General features: G+C 36.8%; 1 protein-coding gene across 3 annotated transcripts in view; it reads right to left on the reverse strand.

Annotated features, from left to right (window-relative positions):
• The window catches only part of BRAF (B-Raf proto-oncogene, serine/threonine kinase), a 155,269-nt gene that overhangs the window by 56,710 nt on the left and 71,478 nt on the right, over positions 1-27,081 (reverse strand). For all 3 annotated transcript variants that reach the window (XM_060107620.1, XM_060107622.1, XM_060107621.1), the window contains exons 3-7: positions 26,431-26,694; positions 12,012-12,115; positions 11,056-11,158; positions 1,571-1,719; positions 521-640 (exon numbers count right to left, since the gene is read on the reverse strand). In XM_060107620.1, the coding sequence (XP_059963603.1) occupies positions 521-640; positions 1,571-1,719; positions 11,056-11,158; positions 12,012-12,115; positions 26,431-26,694 (740 nt within the window). The remainder of the gene's footprint in view (positions 1-520; positions 641-1,570; positions 1,720-11,055; positions 11,159-12,011; positions 12,116-26,430; positions 26,695-27,081) is intronic.

A 27,081-nucleotide genomic window follows, 5' to 3' on the forward strand; every position in this document is an offset into this window, starting at 1 on the left:
ATTTCCTATGCTCATTCAGATTCTAGAATTCTTTACGGTCCAGTTCAAATCCCACTTTCTTGATTAAATGTTGACTGCCCTCTCTCACTATTCTCTCTTCTCCTGTAAACATGATAATATTTATCACACAGTTTAAAATCATATATCATAAATTGTAGATTATAATTATATACTATTTTTAAGTCGTTGGCCATTATCTCATATGTTAATGTTACTTTTCTAAATGGAAATCATATACTTCTATATCTGATATTAAAAATAAAGCAATGAGCACAAGGCAGGGACTCTAAATTATCTGTTGCTTTTTTTCAAGGATGGTCCTAAAACACTCTATGTCAGCTTTAACCCTGTGTATCTGTACCAAATGTATGTAAATTAGCTGACTGGTGTGATAAGTTACCTGAAAAAAAAAAATCCTTAATTTAACAATCCAAATGTTGGAAAGGTTTATAATTAACCAAAAGTTCCAAAGAAATCAGCTCAAATAGCATGTCACTGAACAGCAGGAATCAAATCATACCCAATAGAATCGGAGGGGGGTGCAGAAGGGGATGATCCAGACGTAAGGGTCGTCTCTGCTAAGGAGGCCTCCTCCTGTGGTATTGGGTGGTGTTCAAAGAACTTGGAGACAAACAGCAAACTGTGAGGCAAAAAGAAAAACAAAACAAAAACAAACCTAACTTGTGCAAAACCCAGAAGCTTCATATACCAGAATACCTTAAAGAATTAACAAAAATGTCTGAGATCAAATTCCATTTTCAGGAAGGATTGTTAAATTCAATTAGTTGTATTTTTGTCTAAAGGCTTATTGTAAAAAAATTATATTGTACTTTCAAAGGCAAGCTCAGAATCTAAAACTAATTGCTCTATACAGAAAATTTCTACATAGTAGAGGGGAAAAATCATGCTTTATGGTTAAGGAATTAGAAGAAAATGTATCTACTGCTAAAAATTAGGTTATATCATTATGATATACTTTAAAATACAGAGATGAATTCCCTCTACTCAAGTAATCAAAAAAAGGGATAAGACTTTTACTAGCAGCAGTAACAACACAAAAAAAGATTAAAATAGACTCAATCTATTGAGAGAGGTAATAGGGGGAAGAGAGGGACTAGGGGGAAGAGAGGGAGGAGTAAGAGAAGGAGGGGGGGAGGGAGAGATAGAGACAGACAGACAGACAGGCACACTAACTTTGAGAGAGAGAGAGCACTTAATTTACAAAATTGCTGACAGAACCAGATTCCCCAATCTTCGGTCCAAAAATATAATGGTTAATTTAATTGAAACACCCAAAACCCATCGAAAAGTGATTTCTATGGGCAAGGGATCTTTATTAATTAAAAGAGAATATAAAACATAAATGAAATGTACAGCAAACCAGAATTATAATTTGAGAGAGAAGTACTGGCTATACTACATATTACTCTCTAGCCACACTTCAAAAAGTTCCCTGTAACAACTCTTCTGTGCAGAAAACTTCCACAGACTCTAAGACATACTAGTTTCACATTAAGAAAAGTTAAATGTAAAGTGGAAGACAGAAAAGAAAAATTTTTTGATTACTTACTCAAGTTGGTCATAATTAACACACATCAGTGGAACCTCTGTACTACAACGCTGGTGAAATTTATAACCACATGTTTGACAGCGGAACCCCTGGAAAAGCAGCTTTCGACAGAAGTCACAAAATGCTAAGGTGAAAAAAGTTTTCCGTACCTGCAAAGTAAAACATCATAGAGGATTTCAAAAACTAGTAAGAATCTTTTTAGAAATCAACTTATTTACTCTTGATTAAAATAACAAATCTTTAATATGCTTACATCATGAGAACTGACTTAAACACTAAGATACTAAAATGAAAACCAGTGGATTCAAGATAACAGGTGGACTACATGTATTTATCTCCCACCCACTAACCAATTAAACTCAGAAGTCAAGAAGATGGAAAATAAATAAAACACTAACTAATATCATGCTTTACTACATAAAAGTAAAAGCAGAGATGGCAGGAGAAGGAGGAAACAGGTGAAAGACAGAATAAGGGTACACTTCAATAACTCTACAAAGAAAGGAGTTAACAGATGCTTACTGGTGTTGACAGAACAAGAAACAATGGCATACTTAAAGTTACAAAGGTTATGCAATAGAGGAACCAGAAAACCCACAAAAAACAAAAATGCTTCAGAGGAGGAGAGAAAAGAGGAGGAAGGTTGTAATGTTACAAATGATCTAATTCCCTATGGAACTGGCCATAAGTAAATGTCTAAAACTGATAAAGTAAGAAATTGTAGCTTAAAGTTATTATTTAGTAATATGAAAATAATCACGAGAAAAGCTTGAAACAGAAACCATCGAAAGTTAAGAATGATTTCCTCTCAGATAGCCTCATCCTCTAGAGGATGAGCAGAAGCAAGAAGAACTACAATCCTGCAGCCTGTGGAACAAAAACCACATTCACAGAAAGATAGACAAGATGAAAAGGCAGAGGGCTATGCACCAGATGAAGGAACAAGATAAAACCCTAGAAAAACTAAATGAAGTGGAGATAGGCAACCTTTGAGAAAAAGAATTCAGAAAAATGATAGTGAAGATGACCCAGGACCTCAGAAAAAGAATGGAGGTAAAGATTGAGAAGATGTAAGAAATGTTTAACAAAGACCTAGAAGAATTAAAGAACAAACAAACAGAGATGAACAATACAATAACTGAAATGAAAAATACACTAGAAGGAATCAATAGCAGAATAACTGAGGCAGAAGAATAGATAAGTGACCTGGAAGACAGAATGGTGGAATTCACTGCTGTGGAACAGAATAAAGAAAAAAGAATGAAAAGAAATGAAGACAGCCTAAGAGACCTCTGGGACAACATTAAATGCAACAACATTCGCATTATAGGGGTCCCAGAAGGAGAAGAGAGAGAGAAAGGACCAGAGAAAATATCTGAAGAGATTACAGTTGAAAACTTCCCTAACATGGGAAAGGAAATAGCCACCCAAGTCCAGGAAGCTCAGAGAGTCCCATACAGGATAAACCCAAGGAGAAATACGCCAAGACACATAGTAATCAAATTGGCAAAAATTAAAGACAAAGAAAAATTATTGAAAGCAGAAAGGGAAAAACAACAAATAACATACAAGGGAACTCTCACAAGGTTAACAGCTGATTTCTCAGCAAAAACTCTACAAGTCAGAAGGGAGGGGCATGATATACTTAAAATGATGAAAGGGAAGAACCTACAACCAAGATTACTGTACCTGGCAAGGATCTCATTCAGATTCGATGGAGAAATCAAAAGCTTTACAGACAAGAGAAAGCTAAAAGAATTCAGCACCACCAAAGCAGCTCTACAACAAATGCTAAAGGAACTTCTCTAAGTGGGAAACACAAGAGAAGAAGACGACGTACAAAAACAAACCCAAAACAATTAAGAAAATGGTAATAGGAACATAAATATCGATAATGACCTGAAACGTGAATGGATTAAACGCTCCAACCAAAAGACACAGGCTCACTGAATGGATACAAAAACAAGACCCATATATGTGCTGTCTACAGGAGACCCACTTCAGAACTAGGAACACATTCAGACTGAAAGTGAGGGGATGGAAAAAGATATTCCATGCAAATGGAAATCAAAAGAAAGCTGGAGTAGCAATACTCATATCAGATAAAATACTTTAAAATAAAGAATGTTACAATAGACAAGGAAGGACACTACGTAATGATCAATGGACCAATCCAAGAAGAAGATATAACAATTATAAATATTTATGCACCCAACATAAGGGCACCTCAATACATAAGGCAACTGCTAACAGCTATAAAAGAGGAAATCGACAGTAACACAATTTTAGTGGGGGACTTTAACACCTCACTTACACCAATGGACAGATCATCCAAAATGAAAAGTAATAAGGAAACAGAAGCTTTAAATGACACAACAGACCAGATAGATTTAATTGATATTTACAGGACAGTCCATCCAAAAACAGCAGATTACACTTTCTTCTCAAGTGCGCAAAGAAAGTTCTCCAGGATAGACCACATCTTGGGTCACAAATCAAGCCTCAGTAAATATAAGAAAATTGAAATCATACCAAGCATCTTTTCTGACCATAACGCTATGAGATTAGAAATGAATTACAGGGACAAAAACGTAAAAAACACACACATATGGAGGCTAAACAATACGTTACTAAATAACCAAGAGATCACTGAAGAAATCAAAGAGGAAATCAAAAATACCTAGAGACAAATGATAATGAAAACACGACGATCCAAAACCTATGGGATGCAGCAAAAGTAGTTCTAAGAGGGAAGTTTACAGCTATACAAGTCTACCTCAAGAAACAAGAAAAATCTCAAATAAACAATCTAACTGTACACCTAAAGGAACTAGAGAAAGAAGAACAAACAAAACCCAAAGTTAGTAGAAGGAAAGGAATCATAAAAATCAGAGCAGAAATAAATAGAAACAAAGAAAAAAATAGCAAATATCAATAAAACTAAAAGCTGGTTCTTTGAGAAGATAAACAAAATTGATAAACCATTAGCCAGACTCATCAAGAAAAAGAGGGAGAGGACTCAAATCAATAAAATTAGAAATGAAAAAGGAGAAGTTACAACAGACACTGCAGAAATACGAAGCATCCTAAGAGACTACTACAAGCAACTCTATACCAATAAAATGGACAACCTGGAAGAAATGGACAAATTCTTAGAAAGGTATAACCTTCCAAGACTGAACCAGGAAGAAACAGAAAATATGAACAGACCAATCACCAGCACTGAAATTGAAACTGTGATTAAAAACCTTCCAACAGGGGCCTCCCTGGTGGCGCAGTGGTTAAGAGTCCGCCTGCCGATGCAGGGGATACGGGTTCGTGCCCCGGTCTGGGAGGATCCCATATGCCGCGGAGCGGCTGGGCCCGTGAGCCATGGCCGCTGGGCCTGCGCATCCGGAGCCTGTGCTCCGCAGCGGGAGAGGCCACAACAGTGAGAGGCCCGCATATCGCAAAAAGAAAAAAAAAAAAAAAAAAAAAAACCTTCCAACAAACAGAAGCCCAGGACCAGATGGCTTCACAGGTGAATTCTATCAAACATTTAGAGGCGAGCTAACAGCCATCCTTCTCAAACTCTTCCAAAAAACTGCAAAGGAACACTCCCAAACTCATTCTATGAGGCCACCATCACCCTGATACCAAAACCAGACAAAGATACTACAAAAAAAGAAAATTACAGACCAATATCACTGATGAACACAGATGCAAAAATCCTCAACAAAATACTAGCAAACAGAATCCAACAACACATTAAAAGGATCATACACCATGATCAAGTGGGATTTATCCCAGGGATGCAAGGATTCTTCAATATATGCCAATCAATCAATGCGATACACCATATTAACAAATTGAAGAATAAAAACCATATGATCATCTCATTAGATGCAGAAAAAGCTTTTGACAAAATTCAACACCCGATTATGATAAAAACTCTCCAGAAAGTGGGCATAGAGGGAAACTACCTCAACATAATAAAGGCCATATATGACAAACCTACAGCAAACATCATTCTCAATGGTGAAAACTGAAAGCATTTCCTCTAAGATCAGGAACAAGACAAGGATGTCCACTCTCACCACTATTATTCAACATAGTTTTGGAAGTCCTAGCCACGGCAATCAGAGAAGAAAAAGAAATAAAAGGAATACAAGTTGGAAAAGAAGAAGTAAAACTGTCACTGTTTGCAGATGACATGATACTATACATAGAGAATCCTAAAGATGCCATCAGAAAACTAATAGAGCTATTCAATGAATTTGGTAAAGTTGCAGGATACAACATTAATGCACAGAAATCTCTGGCATTCCTATACACTAATGATGAAAAATCTGAAAGAGAAATTAAGGAAACTCTCCCATTTACCATTGCAACAAAAAGAATAAAATACCTAGGAATAAACCTACCTAGGGAGACAAAAGACCTGTATGCAGAAAACTATAAGACACTGATGAAAGAAATTAAAGATGATATCAACAGATGGAGAGATATACCATGTTCTTGGACTGGAAGAATCAATATTGTGAAAATGACTACACTACCCAAAGCAATCTACAGATTCAATGCAATCCCTATCAAATTACCAATGGCATTTTTTACAGAACTAGAACAAAAAATCTTAAAATTTGTATGGAGACACAAAAGACCCCGAATAGCCAAAGTGGTTTTGGGGGAAAAAAGCAGAGCTGGAGGAATCAGACTCCCTGACTTCAGACTATACTACAAAGCTACAGTAATCAAGACAATATGGTACTGGCACAAAAACAGAAATATAGATCAGTGGAACAGGATAGAAAGCCCAGAGATAAACCCACACACCTATGGTCAACTGATCTATGACAAAGGAGGCAAGGATATACAATGGAGAAAAGACAGTCTCTTCAATAAGTGGTGCTGGGAAAACTGGACAGCTACATGTAAAAGAATGAAGTCAGAACACTCCCTAACACCATACACAAAAATAAACTCAAAATGGATTAGAGACCTAAATGTAAGACTGGACACTATAAACTCATAGAGGAAAACATAGGAAGAACACTCTTTGACATAAATCACAGCAAGTTCTTTTTTGATCCACCTCCTAGAGTAATGGAAATAAAAACAAAAATAAACAAATGGGATCTAATTAAAAGAAAAAAAAAAAAAAGAATGATTTCCCCTGGAGAGTGGCATTAGAGGCTAACAAGGGATAGGGCAACAGGTGATTTTTTTTTTTTTGTAAACCCCTCTGCACTATCATAAAAACAATATACATTTGATTAAAATGTAATATACTTTGATTAAAATGTAAAAAAGAATTTATAAAAGAAAAAAACTAGTTTATAATTATATGAAAATCAGATCAACCCTACCTAAACTTGCTAACTTAGGACAAGGGACAGGAAAATCACCTAAAAGAAGGTAAGAACTACTTTTAACAAATTATCAGTTTGTTAGAGGATTAGAACACCTAAATGTATCTGTGAACATTCCTCTGTGTGAAACTTAAAAGGCAACGTGTAAGAACTCCATGTCAGAAGCCAAACATGGGTCACATAAACAGAACTGTGCCAGGGAAGCTCTATCTTGGTAACGAACAAAACCAGAAATTGTTTAAAACTGTTTGGTTTGTATATATAAGCAGAAAACATAAAAAGGATAAACAAATAACAAAATGTTAACAATGGCTATTTGAGAGTGATGAGAGCATGGGTGACTCTATTTTGTCCTTTGTTCTTTGCTGTATATTCTCAATTCATCTCAGTTTTTCAGATAGCATTAATCACACACAATAGTGAGAAAAATACATCATGATCCAGGACACACCTGTATTCATATAATAATATTACTCCAACTATACATAATGCATATCAGAATTTTCTAATCCATTCTACTGCATGTAAATGCTTTTCATGACCCATTAAATTGATTTCAACACCCACTTTATCAAACTGTTTTCAATAAACACATATTTAACACGATAAAATGTTATTAAAAATAATACTTCATCAAGAAAATGATATCTTGGCACATCATCCATTCTGGCTTTTTGAGAACATTTAGATAGTTTTAAGAGTAGCTCTTGTTTTCTTCACCTTTTTGTCTATGTATCACTTTTTAGGGGATATAAGAAAGCAACTGACTGTTTTTAGCTTTGTTCCTTTTCCATTTGTCTCTGGATATAAAAGCAATTAGAAAATCTTCTTTAATATTTATGTGGCTACTATTTACTAAAGCAAGCATCTTTTTATATTGCTAGCATAATCTCTGGAAATTAGAGCACAGAAAAATACAAAACATATTCACAGGAATCAGTATTTTATAGTCACTTTATCCTTTTTGCTAACTATTCATACTCTCAATCGCCTAATAATCTGCAGACTTTCATGAAGCCCTAATTTCTCTTCCTTCTTTAATCTACTCAGTTGCAGTCTTTCTTCCTGTCACTGAATTATATGTGAAAACTGTGTAACTGGTTGTTTCTGTATGTAAAGGAAGGGGGAAAAAAGAGAGAAAAGGAAGGAGGGCAGGAGGGAGGAAAGCAGAAAGGAGAGAAAAACACCTGAGCAGGAGAAAAAGTGGGTATGCATTTGAGCATAAATTGAGTAAGTGACATATACCTCTATCTGTGAATATACCTTTGTCAATAAAGGTGGGTACAGGAAGGTATATCTTTTCTTTTGGGCCACAACTTATGCTTATTTTGGAATTCAAGACATGGATGGTAAACTCGTGGGGGCCATAGAACAGGTAATTTGCATGCATTAATTTGTAAGGTGTGGGGCTGTCTGAGGGAAGACATTAACTTTAGTGCCTATAGAAAATGGGAAGGTCTGGACACATGGCATCTGTTTTTAATCTTGTTTCTCTACCTTCCCTGCCCCCTGCCAGTTCCCAAGGATTCCTGGGATGTAGGTATATACTGAAGGAATCGCTTTTATAACAGACTATGAAACCAGGAGGCATAAGCAGCCTTCCTCCAGTAGTCAACAAAAGCCAGCCCAGAGAAGCAGAGAGAGGATTTCTTTCCCTTTCTAAGCAGAACACAGGCTTACTCTTGCCTCTCTATGACACTAAGAGCAATCATTCCAAAACACAAATCTAATCACACTGCTCCCCTGCCTATTATAATCATTAAATTTCCAATGATTTTAGGGAAAAGTCTAAATCTTTAACATAGCTTACAAGAACTCTCATGAGCTTACTCCACCCATATCCATGCTACACTCTAACAGCCACCTCTCCAACTTTGTAACATCCATTCTGAACTCCTTTCAAAACTCCTTTTCAAAACTGTAACATGCTTTCTTGCTGTTCCCTCTGTCTAGAGTACTCATTTTTTAAAAAATATTTATTTATTTATTTATGGCTGTTTTGGGTCTTTGTTGCTGCACATGGGCTTTCTCTAGTTGTGGTGAGCACGGGCTACTCTTCGTTGCAGCGTGCAGGCTTCTCTTGCTGCAGAGTGCGGGCTCAAGAGCGCAGGCTCAGTAGTTGTGGTGCACGGGCTTAGCTGCTCCACAGCATGTGGGATCTTCCTGGACCAGGGCTCAAACCCGTGTCCCCTGTATTGGCAGGCAGATTCTTAACCACTGCGCCACCTGGGAAGTCCCTGTCCAGAGTACTCTTCTCTTCACTCTTCATCTGCTCTTCCCTCATCCATCAGGCCACAGCTTTCATATTTCTTCCTTTGGGAAAACTTCCTGACTCCTCAAAGGCCAGGTTAGGAATCTCTACTCTGTGTATCTATAGCACTTTAAACATACACAGTAATTAAGAGTGCTTATGAAAAATTTTAATTAAATCATCTGTCTCTCTACTCTAAGGCAGGGATACTATTTTCTTATTAATTGTTATATCCCCAGATCAGACAAAATATTGGCAAATGAAAAGATCTCAACAAATATTAACTGGCAGCTCTCCAACTGTGTTGTGAAGATTTCCATACTCTGCAACTAACCTGCAGTTTCCTTTCATTACCCTCTTGTGGCAAGGACCTTCCTGAGGCACTGCTTAAGGTTAGTAACTTAGATCTTCTTTTACCTCCTCATATCCAATTTCTAATTAAGAAGAATAAGAAAAAGAGTACTTTTTTTAATTCCTAAAAACTTAAATAAAAAATCTTAAGATTTATCCTCTCAAAATTCTACAGGTTTAAAAAAAAAGTCAATAGTAGTGAACTCCTTATCTCATCATTACAAAACTATCTGCTACACAGTAAATCTGAGTGGCATCAGGTTTATCTTACACTCCTCCAAAAGATACCTTATCTATTGAAGCACAAACTTGATCTCATTATTCACCGCTAATGGAGCCTCCAAAACACTAACACCCCCCAGGAAATCAAAAGAGTCCAGCTGTACTAATCAACAAGGCACAAGGGAAAACACTTGATGCCAAAAGGGTAGCAATAACTATCCATCTAGAAAAATAAACTGTGGTCCAAATTCCATATATAGAAAAGTAAGAAGTGCATTCCTGCCTTACAGATCACTCTAATCTTGGCTCCTGCCTACTCTTTTAGAGGACAGGTTCTCAAGCTCTGGAACTGTACCCTCTACCTTATCTCTGAGGTAGAGAGGTTCCACTGTTCCAGGCCTCATGCTGGTGACACTTAGCTTAGGCTAGGTTCTGGCAAATGCAAAACCAGATAAAGGGAGAAGTATTGAAGGAGAGCTTTAACATCTATCTTTCTTCAGTCCTCAAGGAAAGCTATTCCACTTCCATTAGTCTATCTTTCAGAAACATTTATACAAGTGTGTCAAGATGTATTTACCATGTATATAACAGATTTCTTAAAAACTTAAATGTCTGTTAAGAGGGATGGTTAAATATACTGAATTTATATTCTTATGGACTATTCTGCAATCATTATAAAGCTAGGTGTACTGACATGGAAAGATGCCCATGATGTTTTGTTTAACTTAAAAAAAAATGAAGAATATCATACAAAACATGATTCCATTTTTTAGTTGGAAAAAATGGAAAATAATGAAGGAAAGGGAAGGGAGAAAAAAAAGAAAGGAGAAAACTTTGGATTCACAGACACATGTTTTATATATAGAAAGACTTTGGAAGACTACACAATAATCAATTAACAACTGTTTACCTCTGGTAGGGTACTTTCACGTTTTTACTTGATATACTTTCGTACCACTCAAATTTTTAAGAATTTTCTTTCAATAATGAATATCTATTACTTTTTTTTGAATTTTTTTAAATTGAAATATAGTTGATTTACAATGTTGTGTTAGTTTCAGGTGTACAACAAAGTGAGTCAATTATATACATACATATATGTTATTACTTTTTAAATTAAAAATAAAGTATAATGATCAAAATAAAACTCTTTAAATATGTGTTGTTTTTTTAAATAACAGAACTGATTTTCAACTTAGGTAAAATATCAATGCCAAAATTATTCATCCATACTTCATATTCTCTACATAAAAATTCATTCACAAGAACTTGAAGATTTTTGACATTAAAAAATATATAAAGGTACATACAAAGTTGTGTGTTGTAAGTGGAACATTCTCCAACACTTCTACATGCAATTCCTCTCCAGTAAGCCAGGAAATATCAGTGTCCCAGCCAATTGGTTTCTTCTCTCTGAAAAGTGTAGACACAGCCTTTCTTGGTTATCATACCTAAAGATCTTCATAAACCTCATGCTGAAGATATGAAAATTGGTTATTGAGGGGCTAGTAATGGTGAGGGGGTTTTGGCTCCCTGGTCTTCCATCGTTAGAAATTTAAATGGCAATAAATTAATTTTTAAGTTTACCCCAAATAAATGTATCACTCTTGGACAAACAGCAGGGTAAAGAGATGTACTCTTTTCTTCAAGTCAGCTCCAGAAAAGACCTACAACAGCAGAAAATGGATTGTTCCTGGGGTCCAAAAAAAAAAAAAAAAAAAAAAAAAATGACAGGTACGGATTTACCTACCCATTCAAAGAAAAAGAGTACTCAAGGGACAATATGCCCCAAAAAGGAGACTTTTTTTTTTGTTTTAAAAAAACGGGACTCAAAATTGGGGTTGGGGGGGCTCATGGCAAAATTTTAGATGCTTTCTGAAGAATAATTCAATATAAAATGTTAATTTTGGTAAGTCTTTTGTGAAACTATGAGTTTATATTAAAAATAAAGGACTGGGAAAGAGTCCATTATTCAAATAAGACACATAAAAAACAGTTCAAAAATTTTAAGAATCTCAAACTCTAAACAAAGTCATTTGATCAGAGAAACAAACACTATCATCACAAGGAATTATCTAATGTTAACTCCTCAAAGGGCCTACAAGATTTCCTTAGGCTAATTAACTTAGTATTAATATTTTTTTCCTGAAGTTGATTTTCAATACCCTAGGTCTGGGTAAAGATCTTACAGAAAACCCCAAAATTTCATGTCTGAGGTTTTTTTTTCCTTTTTTAAACAAAGTTTCACATCACATACAAACCATACCCATCCTGAATTCTGTAAACAGCACAGCACTCTGGGATTAGACCTCTCATCATCAGTGCTTTCTTTAGGCTGTCCCGGACTGTAACTCCACACCTTGCAGGTACCTATGGTATCATAAACATATGATATGAGGTAAAGGAAATAAATTATATATTTTTCACATTATTGAAAAAAAACAATAATTTACCTTTATAACACCTTTAAAATGTCATATGGATTACTATGTCAGAAAATTATTTCACTAACTTAATATTAATGGGAAATTATGACTCAAGTATCTATTATTACTCACCAACTTAAAGCAAAATTAATTTTTAGTTTTTTATTAAAATTACAAAATATCTTAAACATATAAAAGAACAGAAAATACTACAGATCCTTATGTGCTCACCACTGAGAAATAATAGATGTCAACATTTAAAGCAAAATCAATTTTGATCCAACATTGTTCAAAGCTGAAAACTCTAATCCTTCAATCATAATGATGGTCCCTAAGAGATGTCTTACTGATCCTAAACATAGCAGAAGAAAATACCTGTCTTAATGTGTACAGTTGATATTTGCTGTTTAGTTGTTTAGCACTGCTATTTCCTCTGGAAACCCACCCTTCCCTAAAAACCACAGGGTTCTGGAGAGGCCATCAATCACAAGGCTCACTACTTTTCTGGCTACACATGATATAAGCTGGCTGATCAGTTTCCCACATCCCTAATCCAGGGCTAGATATATGACCCAAACAGTACCAGAATTCTTTCCTTAACTGACAGATGGACACTGGTTGAGAGAAGTTTCTGTTTCTACTGTAGTTAAATCCAAAAGGACAGAAGTCTGGAGTCCCTAACGGCCATCTTCCCTAGTACACTGAGGAAACCTGGCTACAGAATGAAGCTAACCTAAGGAGAAGTAGAGATGACATTAGGAGAGGGGAGAAAAGAGGCACTGACAGTAGAGATAAGCATCTTTCTGTATATTTGAAGTTAGCTCTATCCTGGCCTTTTCTGCCAGTGACCCATCTCCCCAGATATTAATCCGAATAACTTTAAACTGAAAAAGGACTGACAAACACAGTGTAGACTAAAGTGAAGCAATGGGAGTTCAGGTTGGTCAGTCTTTATGGGGGGAGGGGAGTGCAGACAGAGGAAATGTTAGTCAATAACAAAATTAAAGGTTTCATTCTTTTAAATCACTAAAGTACTTAGAAAACCAAAAGTTTCCAAAGAAATTGGGAAACTTATGCTAGAGGGGGAAAATGGAGTGAAAATGAATATAAGACAGCTGAATCCAAACAGTATATTAAGGGGGAACAATCGAGAAAACCAAATTAGGACCTAAGATTAGAAAACACAGGAGGCAGATTTTAGCTCAATATAACCGTTAAAACTATCCAGCAAGGGAAAAGTTTACCATGAGGGAGTAGGTTCATCATTGGAAATATTCAAGAGACTGGATTGGTACAGTTGATCCTCTTTATTCATAGACTCTGCATTTGCAAATTTGTCTGTTTGCTAAAATTTATTTGTAACCCCAAAATCAATACTTGCAGTGCTTTTGCAGACATGCGCAGAGGACTGAAAAATTTGAGTTGCTCAAGGCATACTTTCCCAGCTGAGGTTAATCAAGGTGACACTGCCTTCTTTTTCTAGCTCTCATACTGCAGACAAGTGCCAGGTGACTTTTAAGCTAATGGACCCCAGTCGGTTGTGAAGAAATAAACAATCTAGGGGTCAATATACAGAGGCCATCTTTGGCTCATTTATAACAGTAATTCTGCATTTCTCCTAGGAGCAGTGGTTCAGTATTCACTAATTCAGTGTTTGCAGGGAATGTATAGAACATAACTACTGCAAATCGTGAGAAATGGCCATACCTTCCAGAAATAATGAACAGAAGGGAAAGCTTACTTTTTCCCTCTGCAACTCATATTCTGCCTACTCTAAAGCAAAAACTTCTTGATTGGCAACCCTATCTTTAGTTTTAAACCCCATCCAATCTATCCTATCCCCATGTTATCAGTGAAATCTTTCTAAAGAAGGCATTCTTAACATGTGTGCGTGTCAAATACTTCTGAGAACCTGATGAAAGCCTTAGATACTCTCTCTGGAACATAAAATTTCAAGCCCATTATGGACTGCTGAAGAGTCCACTGAACTCAGATTTAGAATCCCATTCTAAGATATAACCTTATATTTCATTAGTCTTCTCAAAATTTTCCAGTTATTTATAGGACAAAATTCAAATTCCTTAATATGGCATACGAGGTCATCAATGGGCTGGGGCTATCAACCTTTCAGTTCCTTTGGTAATTCCCCTCATGCACTCCTGTAATGCCATCCTCTAATATAGCTATGCTCCCTTATGCTTCTCTGAACAGGTTGATTCCAAGGTGTATATATGTTTCATCAGTAGGTAAAAATTTGGTTTTCCACTCTTATCACCAAGGGAAAGTCACCTATCAGTCCTTCATTCACTTCTGTAGGCTCATTTTTGTTCCTTCATGATACCTGTTCAACAGACTGACAGACCAACGGAATAAAACAGAAAGACCAAAGCAGACTCCAACACATAAAGAAAATCAAAATAAAATAAAGGCAGCATCTGAAATAGGATAAAGATGAACTTTTAAATAACTGATGTTGGAACTACTGGAACCAATCTAGGAAAAAAAGGTTCACCCATACTACATACTGTATACTAGGGTAAATTCCAAATGGATCAAATATTTAAATGTTGAAGGAAGGAGGGGACAAACCATAAAAGAACTGGAAGAAACACATGGCAAGCTCCTTTATAACCTCAAGTGAAGAAGGCTGATAAATCTATGATGCAAAGTCTGGAAGCCATAAAAGAAAAATGTTAAATTCACCTACACATAACTAAGAACTTTTTAGATGGCAAAACACACACAACATACTACAGTTAGCCCTCCATATCGTGGGTGCCACATCCATGGATTCAACCAACTGAGGATCAAAAATATTCAGAAAAAAATTCCAGCAAGTTCCAAAAAAGCAAAACTTAAATTTGCCTACTATAAGTAATCTAGAGATGATTTAAAGTATACAGGAGGATGTGCATAGGTATATGCAAATACTATGCCATTTTATATAAGGGACTTGAGCATCCAAGGATTCTGGTATCCTCAGGGGGTCCTGGAAACAATCCCCTGCAGATACTGAGGGATGACTATACAAGCAAAGTCAAAAGACAAATGCAAACTGGGAAAAAAATATTTGCAACTTATATAAGAGGCATATAATCTTCATGATATATAAAGAGCTCCTGAAAAATTGAGATCAGGATCAATGGGCAAAGGACATGAAAGACAGTTCAGGAAAACAGAAATATAAACGGCCTTCAAACTTATGAAAAGGTGTTCAACCTCAGAGAAAAGCAAACTCAAACTTGCCAAAATATCTTTCATTTATCACATTGGCAAAAATACAGAAGTCTGACAACATACTCTGTTGATGAGGCTACGGTAAATAGGCATCTCATACACTGCTGACAGCAGTGCAAGACTAAGCAAAACCTGTGAAGCAAAATTTGAAAGTTTCTTATCAAAATTACAAATGTAAATTTCTCTTTGATCAAGGAAGCCTATTTTTGGTATACCATAATTTAACTGGTAAACTATAGTACATCTATACAGTGGAATCTATAGCTATAAAAAAGAATATTTAAGCATGCTATATGTGGAAATGGAAATTTTCCAAGATAGCCTATATAAACATTAAAAGCAAAATACAGAATGATATATACAGTATGATACCTTGTGTGTATGAAGAGGAGTGGAGAAATAAGAATATATCTTTCTATTTTCTTCTTGCTACATGAAGAAACCCAGAAAACACACACACCCACACACCTACCCAAATAAAAATAGTTACCTAAAAGGTACAGGGGAAACTGGATGTAAAGAGGTAGAGGTGGAAACAAGATCCCCTGATGTAAATACCACATGAAAGAATTACCGGAACAACTCCTACAGAACACCCACTGAACGCTGGCCTAAGGCCTCAGACCTCCCAAAGGGCAAGAAACTCCCTACGTACCTAGGTAGGGCAAAAGAAAAAAGGAAAAACAGAGACAAAAGAATAGGAACGGGACCTGCACCAGTGGGAGGGAGCAGTGAAGGAGGAAAGGTTTCCACACACTAGGAAGCCCCTTCGTGGGCGGAGACTGCGGGTGGCCGAGGGGGGAAGCTTCGGGGCCGCGGAGGAGAGTGCAGCAACAAGGGTGCGGAGGGCAAAGTGGAGATTCCCACACAGAGGATTGGTGCCGACTGGCACTCACCAGGCCGAGAGGCTTGTCTGCTCAGCCGCCGGGGTGGGCGGGGGCTGGGAGCTGAGGCTCGGGCTTCGAGCTGAGTGTAGGGAGAGGACTGGAGCGTGAACACAGCCTAAAGGGATTAGTGCACCACGGCTAGCCGGAGGGAGTCCGGGAAAAAGTCTGGACCTGCCAAAGAGGCAAGAGACTTCTTCCCTCTTTGTTTCCTGGTGCGTGAGGAGAGGGTATTAAGAGCGCCGCTTAAAGGAGCTCCAGAGATGGGCGTGAGCCGCGGCTATCAGCGCGGACCTCAGAGACGGGCATGAGACGCTAAGAATGCTACTGCCACCACAAAGAAGCCTGTGTGCAAGCACAGGTCACTCTCCAGACCTCCCCTCCTGGGAGCCTGTGTAGCCTGCCACTGACAGGGTCCCGGGATCCAGGGACAACTTCCCCGGGAAAATGCACAGCGCACCTCAGGCTGGTGCAACATCCCGCTGGTCTCTGCCGCCGCAGGCTCACCCCGCATCCGTACCCCTCCCTCTCCCCGGCCTGAGTAAGCCAGAGCCCCCGAAGCAGCTGCTCCTTTAACCCTGTCCTGTCTGAGTGAAGAACAGGCGCCCTCCGGCGACCTACACGCAGAGGCGGGGCCAGATCCAGAAACACAAGATCCAGCCTCATCCACCAGAACACAGGCACTAGTCCCCTCCACCAGAAAGCCTACACAACCCACTGAACCAACTTTAGCCACTGGGGACAGACACCAAAAACAATGGGAACTACGAACCTGCAGCCTACAAAAAGGAGACCCCAAACACAGTAAGATAAGCAAAATGAGAAGACAGAATATCACACAGCAGATGAAGGAGCAAGATAAAAACCCACCAGACCTAACAAATGAAGAGGAAATAGGCAGTCTACCTGAAAAAGAATTCAGAATAATGATAGTAAAGATGATCCAAAATCTTGGAAATAGAATAAATGCAAGAAACATTTAACAAGGACCTAGAAGAACTAAAGAGGAAACAAGCAAAAATGAACAACACAATAAATGAAATTAAAAATACTCTAGAAGGGATCAATAGCAGAATAGCAGAATAACTGAGGCAGAAGAACAGATAAGTGACCTAGAAGATAAAATAGTGGAAAAAAGAAAAAAGAATGAAAAGAGCTGAGGACAGTCTCAGAGACCTCTGGGACAATATTAAACACACCAACATTCCAATTATAGGGGTCCCAGAACAAGAAGAGAAAAAGAAAGGGACTGAGAAAATATTTGAAGAGATTATAGTTGAAAACTTCCTTAATATGGGAAAGGAAATAGTTAATCAAGTCCAGGAAGCACAGAGAGTCCCATACAGGATAAATCCAAGGAGAAACACGCCACAACACATATTAATCAAACTGTCAAAAATTAAATACAAAGAAAACATATTAAAAGCAGCAAGGGAAAAACAAGTAACACACAAGGGAATCCCCATAAGGTTAACAGCTGATCTTTCAGCAGAAACTCTGCAAGCCAGAAGAGACTGGCAGGACATATTTAAAGTGATGGAGGAGAAAAACCTACAACCAAGATTACTCTACCCAGCAAGGATCTCATTCAGATTTGATGGAGAAATTAAAACCTTTACAGACAAGCAAAAGCTGAGAGAGTTCAGCACCACCAACCAGCTTTACAACAAGTGTTAAGAAACTTCTCTAGGCAAGAAACACAAGAGAAGGAAAAGACCTACAATAACAAACCCAAAACAATTAAGAAAATGGGAATAGGAACATACATATCAATAATTACCTTAAATGTAAATGGATTAAATGCTCCCACCAAAAGACACAGACAGGCTGAATGGATACAAAAACAAGACAGCATATATATGCTGTCTACAAGAGACCCACTTCAGACCTAGGGACACATACAGACTGAAAGTGAGGGGATGGAAAAAGATATTCCATGCAAATGGAAACCAGAAGAAAGCTGAAGTAGCAATTCTCATATCAGACAAAATAGACTTTAAAATAAAGACTATTACAAGAGACAAAGAAGGACACTACATAATGATCAATGGATCAATCCAAGAAGAAGATATACAATTGTAAATATTTATGCACCCAACATAGGAGCACCTCAATACATAAGGCAAATACCAACAGCCATAAAAGGGGAAATTGACAGTAACACATTCATAGTAGGGGACTTTAACACCCCACTTTCACCAATGGACAGATCATCCAAAATGAAAATAAATAAGGAAACACAAGCTTTAAATGATACATTAAACAAGATGGACTTAATTGATATTTATAGGACATTCCATCCAAAAACAACAGAATACACATTTTTCTCAAGTGCTCATGGAACATTCTCCAGGATAGATCATATCTTGGGTCACAAATCAAGCCTTGGTAAATTTAAGAAAATTGAAATTGTATCAAGTACCTTTTCCGACCACAACTCTATGAGACTAGATATCAATTACAGGAAAAGATCTCTAAAAAATACAAACATGGAGGCTAAACAATACACTACTTAATAACGAAGTGATCACTGAAGAAATCAAAGAGGAAATCAAAAAAATACCTAGAAACAAATGACAATGGAGACATGACGACCCAAAACCTATGGGATGCAGCAAAAGCAGGTCTAAGACGGAAGTTTATAGCAATACAATCCTACCTTAAGAAACAGGAAACATCTCAAATAAACAACCTAACCTTGCACCTAAAGCAATTAGAGAAAGAAGGACAAAAAACCCCCAAAGTTAGCAGAAGGAAAGAAATCATAAAGATCAGATCAGAAATAAATGAAAAAGAAATGAAGGAAACTATAGCAAAGATCAATAAAACTAAAAGCTGGTTCTTTGAGAAGATAAACAAAATTGATAAACCATTAGCCAGACTCATCAAGAAAAAAAAGGAGAAGACTCAAATCAATAGAATTAGAAATGAAAAAGGAGAAGTAACAACTGACACTGCAGAAATACAAAAGATCATGAGAGATTACTACAAGCAACTCTATGCCAATAAAATGGACAACCTGGAAGAAATGGACAAATTCTTAGAAATACACAACGTGCCAAGACTGAATCAGGAAGAAATAGAAAACATGAACAGACCGTTCACAAGCACTGAAATTGAAACTGTGATTAAAAATCTTCCAACAAACAAAAGCCCAGGACCAGATGGATTCACAGGCGAATTCTATCAAACATTCAGAGAAGAGCTAACACCTATCCTTCTCAAACTCTTCCAAAATATAGTAGAGGGAGGAACACTCCCAAACTCATTCTACAAGGCCACCATCACCCTGATACCAAAACCAGGCAAGGATGTCACAAAGAAGGAAAACTACAGGCCAATATCACTGATGAACATAGATGCAAAAATCCTCAACAAAATACTAGCAAACAGAATCCAACAGCACATTAAAAGGATCATACACCATGATCGAGTGCGGTTTATTCCAGGAATGCAAGGATTCTTCAATATACGCAAATCAATCAATGTGATACACCATATTAACAAATTGAAGGAGAAAAACCATATGATCATCTCAGTAGATGCAGAGAAAGCTTTTGACAAAATTCAACACCCATTTATGATAAAAACCCTGCAGAAAGTAGGCATAGAGGGAACCTACCTCAACATAATAAAGGCCATATATGACAAACCCACAGTCAACCTCATCCTCAATGGTGAAAAACTGAAACCATTTCCACTAAGATCAGGAACAAGACAAGGTTGCCCACTCTCACCACTCTTATTCAACATAGTTTTGGAAGTTTTAGCCACAGCAATCAGAGAAGAAAAGGAAATAAAAGGAATCCAAATCAGAAAAGAAATAAAGCTGTCACTGTTTGCAGATGACATGATACTATATATAGAGAATCCTAAATTTGCTACCAGAAAACTACTAGAGCTAATCAATGAATTTGGTAAAGTAGCCGGATACAAAATTAATGCACAGAAATCTCTGGCATTCCTATACACTAATGATGAAAAATCTGAAAGTAAAATTAAGAAAACACTCCCATTTACCACTGCAACATAAATAATAAAATATCTAGGAATAAACCTACCTAAGGAGACAAAAGACCTGTATGCAGAGAATTATAAGACACTGATGAAAGAAATTAAAGATGATACAAATAGATGGAGAGATATACCATGTTCTTGGATTGGAAGAATCAACATTGTGAAAATGACTCTACTACCCAAAGCAATCTAGATTCAATGCAATCCCTATCAAACTACCACTGGCATTTTTCACAGAACTAGAACAAAAAATTTCACAATTTGTATGGAAACACAAAAGACCCCGAATAGCCAAAGCAATCTTGAGAATGAAAAACAGACCTGGAGGAATCAGGCTCCCTGACTTGAGACTATACTACAAAGCTACAGTAATCAAGACAGTATGGTAGTGGCACAAAAACAGAAATAGATATCAATGGAACAGGATAGAAAGCCCAGAGATAAACCCACGCACATATGGTCACCTTATCTTTGATAAAGGAGGCAGGAATGTACAGTGGAGAAAGGACAGCCTCTCAATAAGTGGTGCTGGGAAAATTGGACAGGTACATGTAAAAGTATGAGATTAGAACACTCCCTAACACCATACACAAAAATAAACTCAAAATGGATTAAAGACCTAAATGTTAAGGCCAGAAACTATCAAACTCTTAGAGGAAAACATAGGCAGAACACTCTATGACATAAATCACAGCAAGATCTTTTTGGACCCACCTCCTAGAGAAATGGAAATAAAAACAAAAATAAACAAATGGGACCTAATGAAACTTCAAAGCTTTTGCACAGCAAAGGAAACCATAAACAAGACCAAAAGACAACCCTCAGAATGGGAGAAAATATTTGCAAATGAAGCAACTGACAAAGGATTAATCTCCAAAATATACAAGCAGCTCATGCAGCTCAATAACAAAATAACAAACAACCCAATCCAAAAATGGGCAGAAGACGTAAACAGACATTTCTCCAAAGAAGATATACAGATTGCCAACAAACACATGAAAGAATGCTCAACATCATTAATCATTAGAGAAATGCAAATCAAAACTACAATGAGATATCATCTCACACCAGTCAGAATGGCCATCATCAAAAAATCTACAAACAATAAATGCTGGAGAGAGTGTGGAGAAAAGGGAACACTCTTGCACTGCTGGTGGGAATGTGAATTGGTACAGCCACTATGGAGAACGGTATGGAGGTTCCTTAAAAAACTACAAATAGAACTACCATATGACCCAGCAATCCCACTACTGGGCATAGACCCTGAGAAAACCATAATTCAAAAACAGTCATGTACCAAAATGTTCACTGCAGCTCTATTTACAATAGCCAGGACATGGAAGCAACCTAAGTGTCCATCATCGGATGAATGGATAAAGAAGATGTGGCACATATATACAATGGAATATTACTCAGCCATAAAAAGAAACGAAATCAAATTATTTGTAGTGAGGTGGATGGACCTAGAATCTGTCATACAGAGTGAAGTAAGTCAGAAAGAGAAAGATAAATACCGTGTGCTAACACATATATATGGAATCTAAGAAAAAAAAATGTCATGAAGAACCTAGAGGTAAGACGGGAATAAAGACACAGACCTACTAGAGAATGGACTTGAGGATATGGGGAGGGGGAAGGGTAAGCTGTGACAAAGTGAGAGTGGCATGGACATATATACACTATCAAACGTAAAATAGATGGCTAGTGGGAAGCAGCCACATAGCACAGGGAGATCAGCTTGGTGGTTTGTGACCACCTAGAGGGGTGGGATAGGGTGGGTGGGAGGGAGGGAGGGAGATGCAAGAGGGAAGAGATATGGGAACATATGTATATGTATAACTGAGTCACTCTGTTATAAAGCAGAAACTAACACACCACTGTAAAGCAATTATACTCCAATAAAGATGTAAAAAAAAAAAAAGAGTTACCTATTCAAAAAGGAGAAGGGGAAGGGGAGCACTGTCTCAAATTTTAAGACTGAAAAGACTAAAAAGATACTTTCAAAAGAACCAGGTTAATGTCTCTTCTCCAAATTACAAAATTAAATGTCCCTGATTAGGCTGTCAAAGCAGCAATAACTTTTGTCTAAAATAATTTAAAAACAAGCATCCTACCTTAACGAACAAAGATCTATAGTCAATGTAATCATCTGAATATTTGCCAAAGGAAAATTTAGGCCAAAACAAAATGTATCCGTCTAAACTGTAACATACCAGTTTTTAAAGTGAATATAAATCATCTTTTATCAATGGATTCATGATGGTCCACCACACTACCCTCCTTTTGTGTATGTTTAAAATTTTCCATATAAAATGTTCTCTTAAAATCTTAAGAACTCCTTCTTAAAGGAGTCGCCATCAAAATTCAGGTGGCCATCACAGTTACTACATGTTTAATTATCTCAGCTAGTAGATCAATTTGGTAGTTTAAATTCTTTACAATGCAGACTTTATTACGTGCTTTAAGTAAACTTCATGATACACTGAGATCTCCTTGTACAAACTGGCACAGATTATACATGCTAACATATGAGTTTTTAAAATAAACCTAAATTTATAGCTTCCTGATTTTATCATAATTTATCTTGATGCCAAGTCCTTTTTTAGGACTGTTAAACCAGTCATAATATAGTTTATTATTATAGACTGTTAAACCAATTCACAATAAAAGGAAAAACTTAATATGATCTGCTTATAACATGGTCTTTTTAAAGTAAAAAGAGGCTGACTATATATACTACCAAAACTTCCTAAAGTGAAAGCGATTTTAGAATTAAGTATGCCTCCTGGTCAAGTTGTATTTAACTGACAAAGAAGAAGTGATAAAGGTGGTAGGTGTTTTACTCCTAAATTGCTGGTCCCAATTAAATCGAAAACCAAAACTAAATTTAATCAATTACCTCATTAGACCTCCAAGGGGGAAAACTTATCTAGCAACAGATTAAGTCCTTTCACTGTGGCAAAAGTTAATAGAATTTATGAAGAGTCAAGAATGTCCCAGACTTCACAGCTATTTTATTAAAATTAAACAGTATTTTTTTTTTTTTTTTTTTTTTTTGCGGTACGCGGGCCTCTCACTGTTGTGGCCTCTCCCGTTGCGGAGCACAGGCTCCGGACGCACAGGCTCAGCGGCCATGGCTCACAGGCCCAGCTGCTCCGCGGCATGTGGGATCTTCCCGAACCAGGGCACGAACCCGTGTCCCCTGCATCGGCAGGCGGACTCCCAACCACTGCGCCACCAGGGAAGCCCAAACACAGTATTTTAATTATCAACATGAGTTAATACTGCTGCATAGAGTACTCTGTCTCACAAAGTTACTATGAGGATCAAATGAGAGTATGGTGGAACATATGGTAAACCACTATGCAACAGGTATTCTTCTTGTCTACAAAAGGATGGAATGTGTAACTCTCTTTCATCACTTGCAGATCTTAGAGGTTTCTCCTTTGCTTTTGCTAAAAACAAAGGGAGAGGGAGGGTATTCCCTGGGGTTCTAGCATTTACTCTAATGATGTCCCTTTACTCAATCTATTCCATTAAAACTACTTACTTGTGCTAGTAAGAGAGTTAGAGTTTCCTACACCTTTTTGTGCTCTTTACATGTTTTTCCTCAAACTGGCTAAAACGAGAACAGCTTGTTTAGCTTCTCCTTATCTCTTCCATTCCACAAACATTTCTTGCTTTAATTATCACACAACCACGGCATGATTTTGAAGGATCCAACATTGCCCTATCTGTTCCCACTGTCCTTCCTTTCATTATGTTAGATGCAATCACACCTACTAATTGTTAGACACAGAGGAAATCAAAAAAGATAAGCTGCTTTGAGAGCTTCCTCCCCACAGATGTTAAAATTAATTTAGTAGTTTTAGATATTTTTTTTCAGACACCTGGTATTTACAGCCTTTGAACCAAATCTGCATTTCCCATTGAGAGATCCACTTACAGGTCTGCAACTTGGAAATACCCCATTACTTGTAGACAAAGAGTCCTGTATAAAGATGTTCATATTTTAGCACTGTTAGTAATAACAAAAAAACTGAACATAACCTAGATGTCTATCAGGATAAACTATGTTAAATTGAAAAGAATCAGACCTATATGTATCAATACATACATATGTATACCTTGAAATTACAATTTTGAATAAAAAGAACAAGAGGTTGAACATTACATACAGTATCATACTATTTTATATATTAAAAAATGCTTATAGGTACATATGCATGTAGTAAAATATAAAAATATCGATCGAATGTACCCCACATTTATCATAGTGGCTACTTCTTGGGGGACAAGGTGGGATGAAGGATGTTTGGGAAGGGAATGGGACAGGTAAGAACCTAAATATATATATGTATGTACGTATGTATGGATATATGTTATATATGTATGTGTGTGTGTGTGTGTGTAATATGAAGCAAATGTAACAAACATTAATACTTGTTCATTGTAGGTGACTAAACACAGGTGTTTAATATATTGTCCTTTATACTTTTCCATATAAGTAAGTTTCCTAAATAAAAAAGTTAAAAACTTTATGAATGTTCTTTTCTAAACCTTTGCTACTTCCTCAAATCAGCATGAATATGTTCATCAGGTTTTTTTTCCTAGTGGCAACTGTTTCTTTTTAACTTTCTATTTTTCTTTTGTTCTATGTTCTTTGAATTTTTCCAACTCTACTACGAAAAATTTTAAACACAGAAAATTAGGAGTGGTACAATTAACATCCAAGTTCTCTCAGATCCTAAAATTATTTTTTCATACTTGTTTTCTCTCTTTAAGATTTTGTTTCCATCATACCATTTGAAAGTAAGTTCTAAATTGACTGATTGAGATAGAATTCAGAATAGTGGTTACTTTTGAAGGTGGTCACTGAATTGAGGGAGCACAAGAGAACACTCACATTAGAAATGTTCTATATCTTGGTCTGCAAGGCACTTACACATGTAGAAAGTCACTGAGCTGTACACTTGAGATTTGTACAATTTACTATATGTAAGTTTTATTTCAAAAAAGGGGTGGGAGGGGGGTTGCAGGCATCATGACAATTTACCCCTAAATATTTAAGCATGTATTTCCTAAGAATAAAGACATTTTCCTAAAAATATCTCTATTGTCACACTTAAGAAAACTAATAATTCCATAAGAACACATCACATTCAATCAACACGCAACATTTCCTATCTCAAGAAGGACTTCTACAGCTCTTCCCCACCCTGGCCCCAAACCAGGATCACACAGCACATTTGTCTGTTTTGTCTCTTTAGTCTTACTCAGTGTAGAATAATCCCCAACCTTTTATCCTCCACAACACTGAGTCCAGGCTGTTTGTCTTATAGAATGTCCACCTTCTGAATTTGTCTAATTGCTCCCTCATGGTGCTTAACTTTTCCCTTTATCCTGTGTTTCTTATAAAATGGAAAGTCCAGAAGCTTAACATTCAACACAATCATTTTTAGTAATAATACTTCAGAGATAATGACTCATCCATTGAGTTTTAAATTTTAAGGCCACCTAGAAATTCTATTTGGTTCCTTCTTAGGAATCTAATCCTGCTATTTTTAAGTCTTCTTAAACTGATGGTAGACTGTTTCCTTGCATATTATAACTTATGATTTTGACCTTGTCATTGAGGCCTTCCGTATATGAATTCCACGAGACCTATATGGGCTAAGGGAGGGTTTGCATTTGTTTCTGCGCAGTGCCTGAATGCTATTACCACTTCAGGAGCAGTTGTTAATTTCTTGGGTTAAGAATTCCTGAATAATACAGGTAATATAATTATGAACCCCACACGCTATGATAAGAACAGGTCTATAGTTAAGAATTCACAAGGGAAACTTTAACCTTTATTTGGAGCCCTGGCACTAGGACTCAGACTTGAGTGTGGTTCAAGTTTGACAGACAGGTATAAATGTCAAATCTGACACTAAAAACAATGCAATTTGTTCCAGTTAAGGAACACAGACTTAGGCACCAAATAATTATGTCTTTCCCATTCTTGTTTGAAACGGATGCTTACATTTGCATGACCACTGGGTATCACATTTCATTTTCAACAACTAGGCTTTCTGAAAAATACAAAGAAAAAGCAATGATGATATTAAAGTTGACTCACCACCGTCCTCTGTTTATTGGGCAGGAAGACTCTAACGATAGGTTTTTGTGGTGACTTGGGGTTGCTCCGTGACACATCTGTGGGATTTTGAAAAACTGAAAGAGATGAAGGCAGCACTGAAAGGCTAGAAGAGGAAGAAGATGTAACGGTGTCTGTTGATGCAGAGCTAGAAACAGAAAAATCAGTTCCATTCCCCAGGGATTCCAATAACTGTTGTTCTCTTTGTTGGAGGGCATCTAGCTTGCTGGTGTATTCTTCATAGGCCTATAAAATAAAGTAGACTTACATTGAATCTGGACTTTTTCCTGACAGTAACAAAAGGAAATATGAAATTTAAGTCTTTGATTATAATCTCTTTATAACCTAGCTAACACGATTTTGTACTACAAATTACAAAATAAGTGCTGGAAGTATTGTAAATTAGTACTTTTACCTTTAAATTGATAAATCTTTTGTTATAAGACACTACATCTAGAAACTGACACACACACACACACACACACACATATATATGTCTATAATAGTCATGAATATTAATTTTAAAAAACTAGTATTTGCAATTTTCTGGCCAAATCACAATTTGTATTCCAAACTACATATCTAACATAAGATAAAGTACTAATACATCACAGATGAATACCCTCTCTATTA

This window comes from Mesoplodon densirostris, chromosome 9 (genome assembly GCF_025265405.1).
Source record: "Mesoplodon densirostris isolate mMesDen1 chromosome 9, mMesDen1 primary haplotype, whole genome shotgun sequence".
Classification (NCBI taxonomy): Eukaryota; Metazoa; Chordata; class Mammalia; order Artiodactyla; family Ziphiidae; genus Mesoplodon; species Mesoplodon densirostris.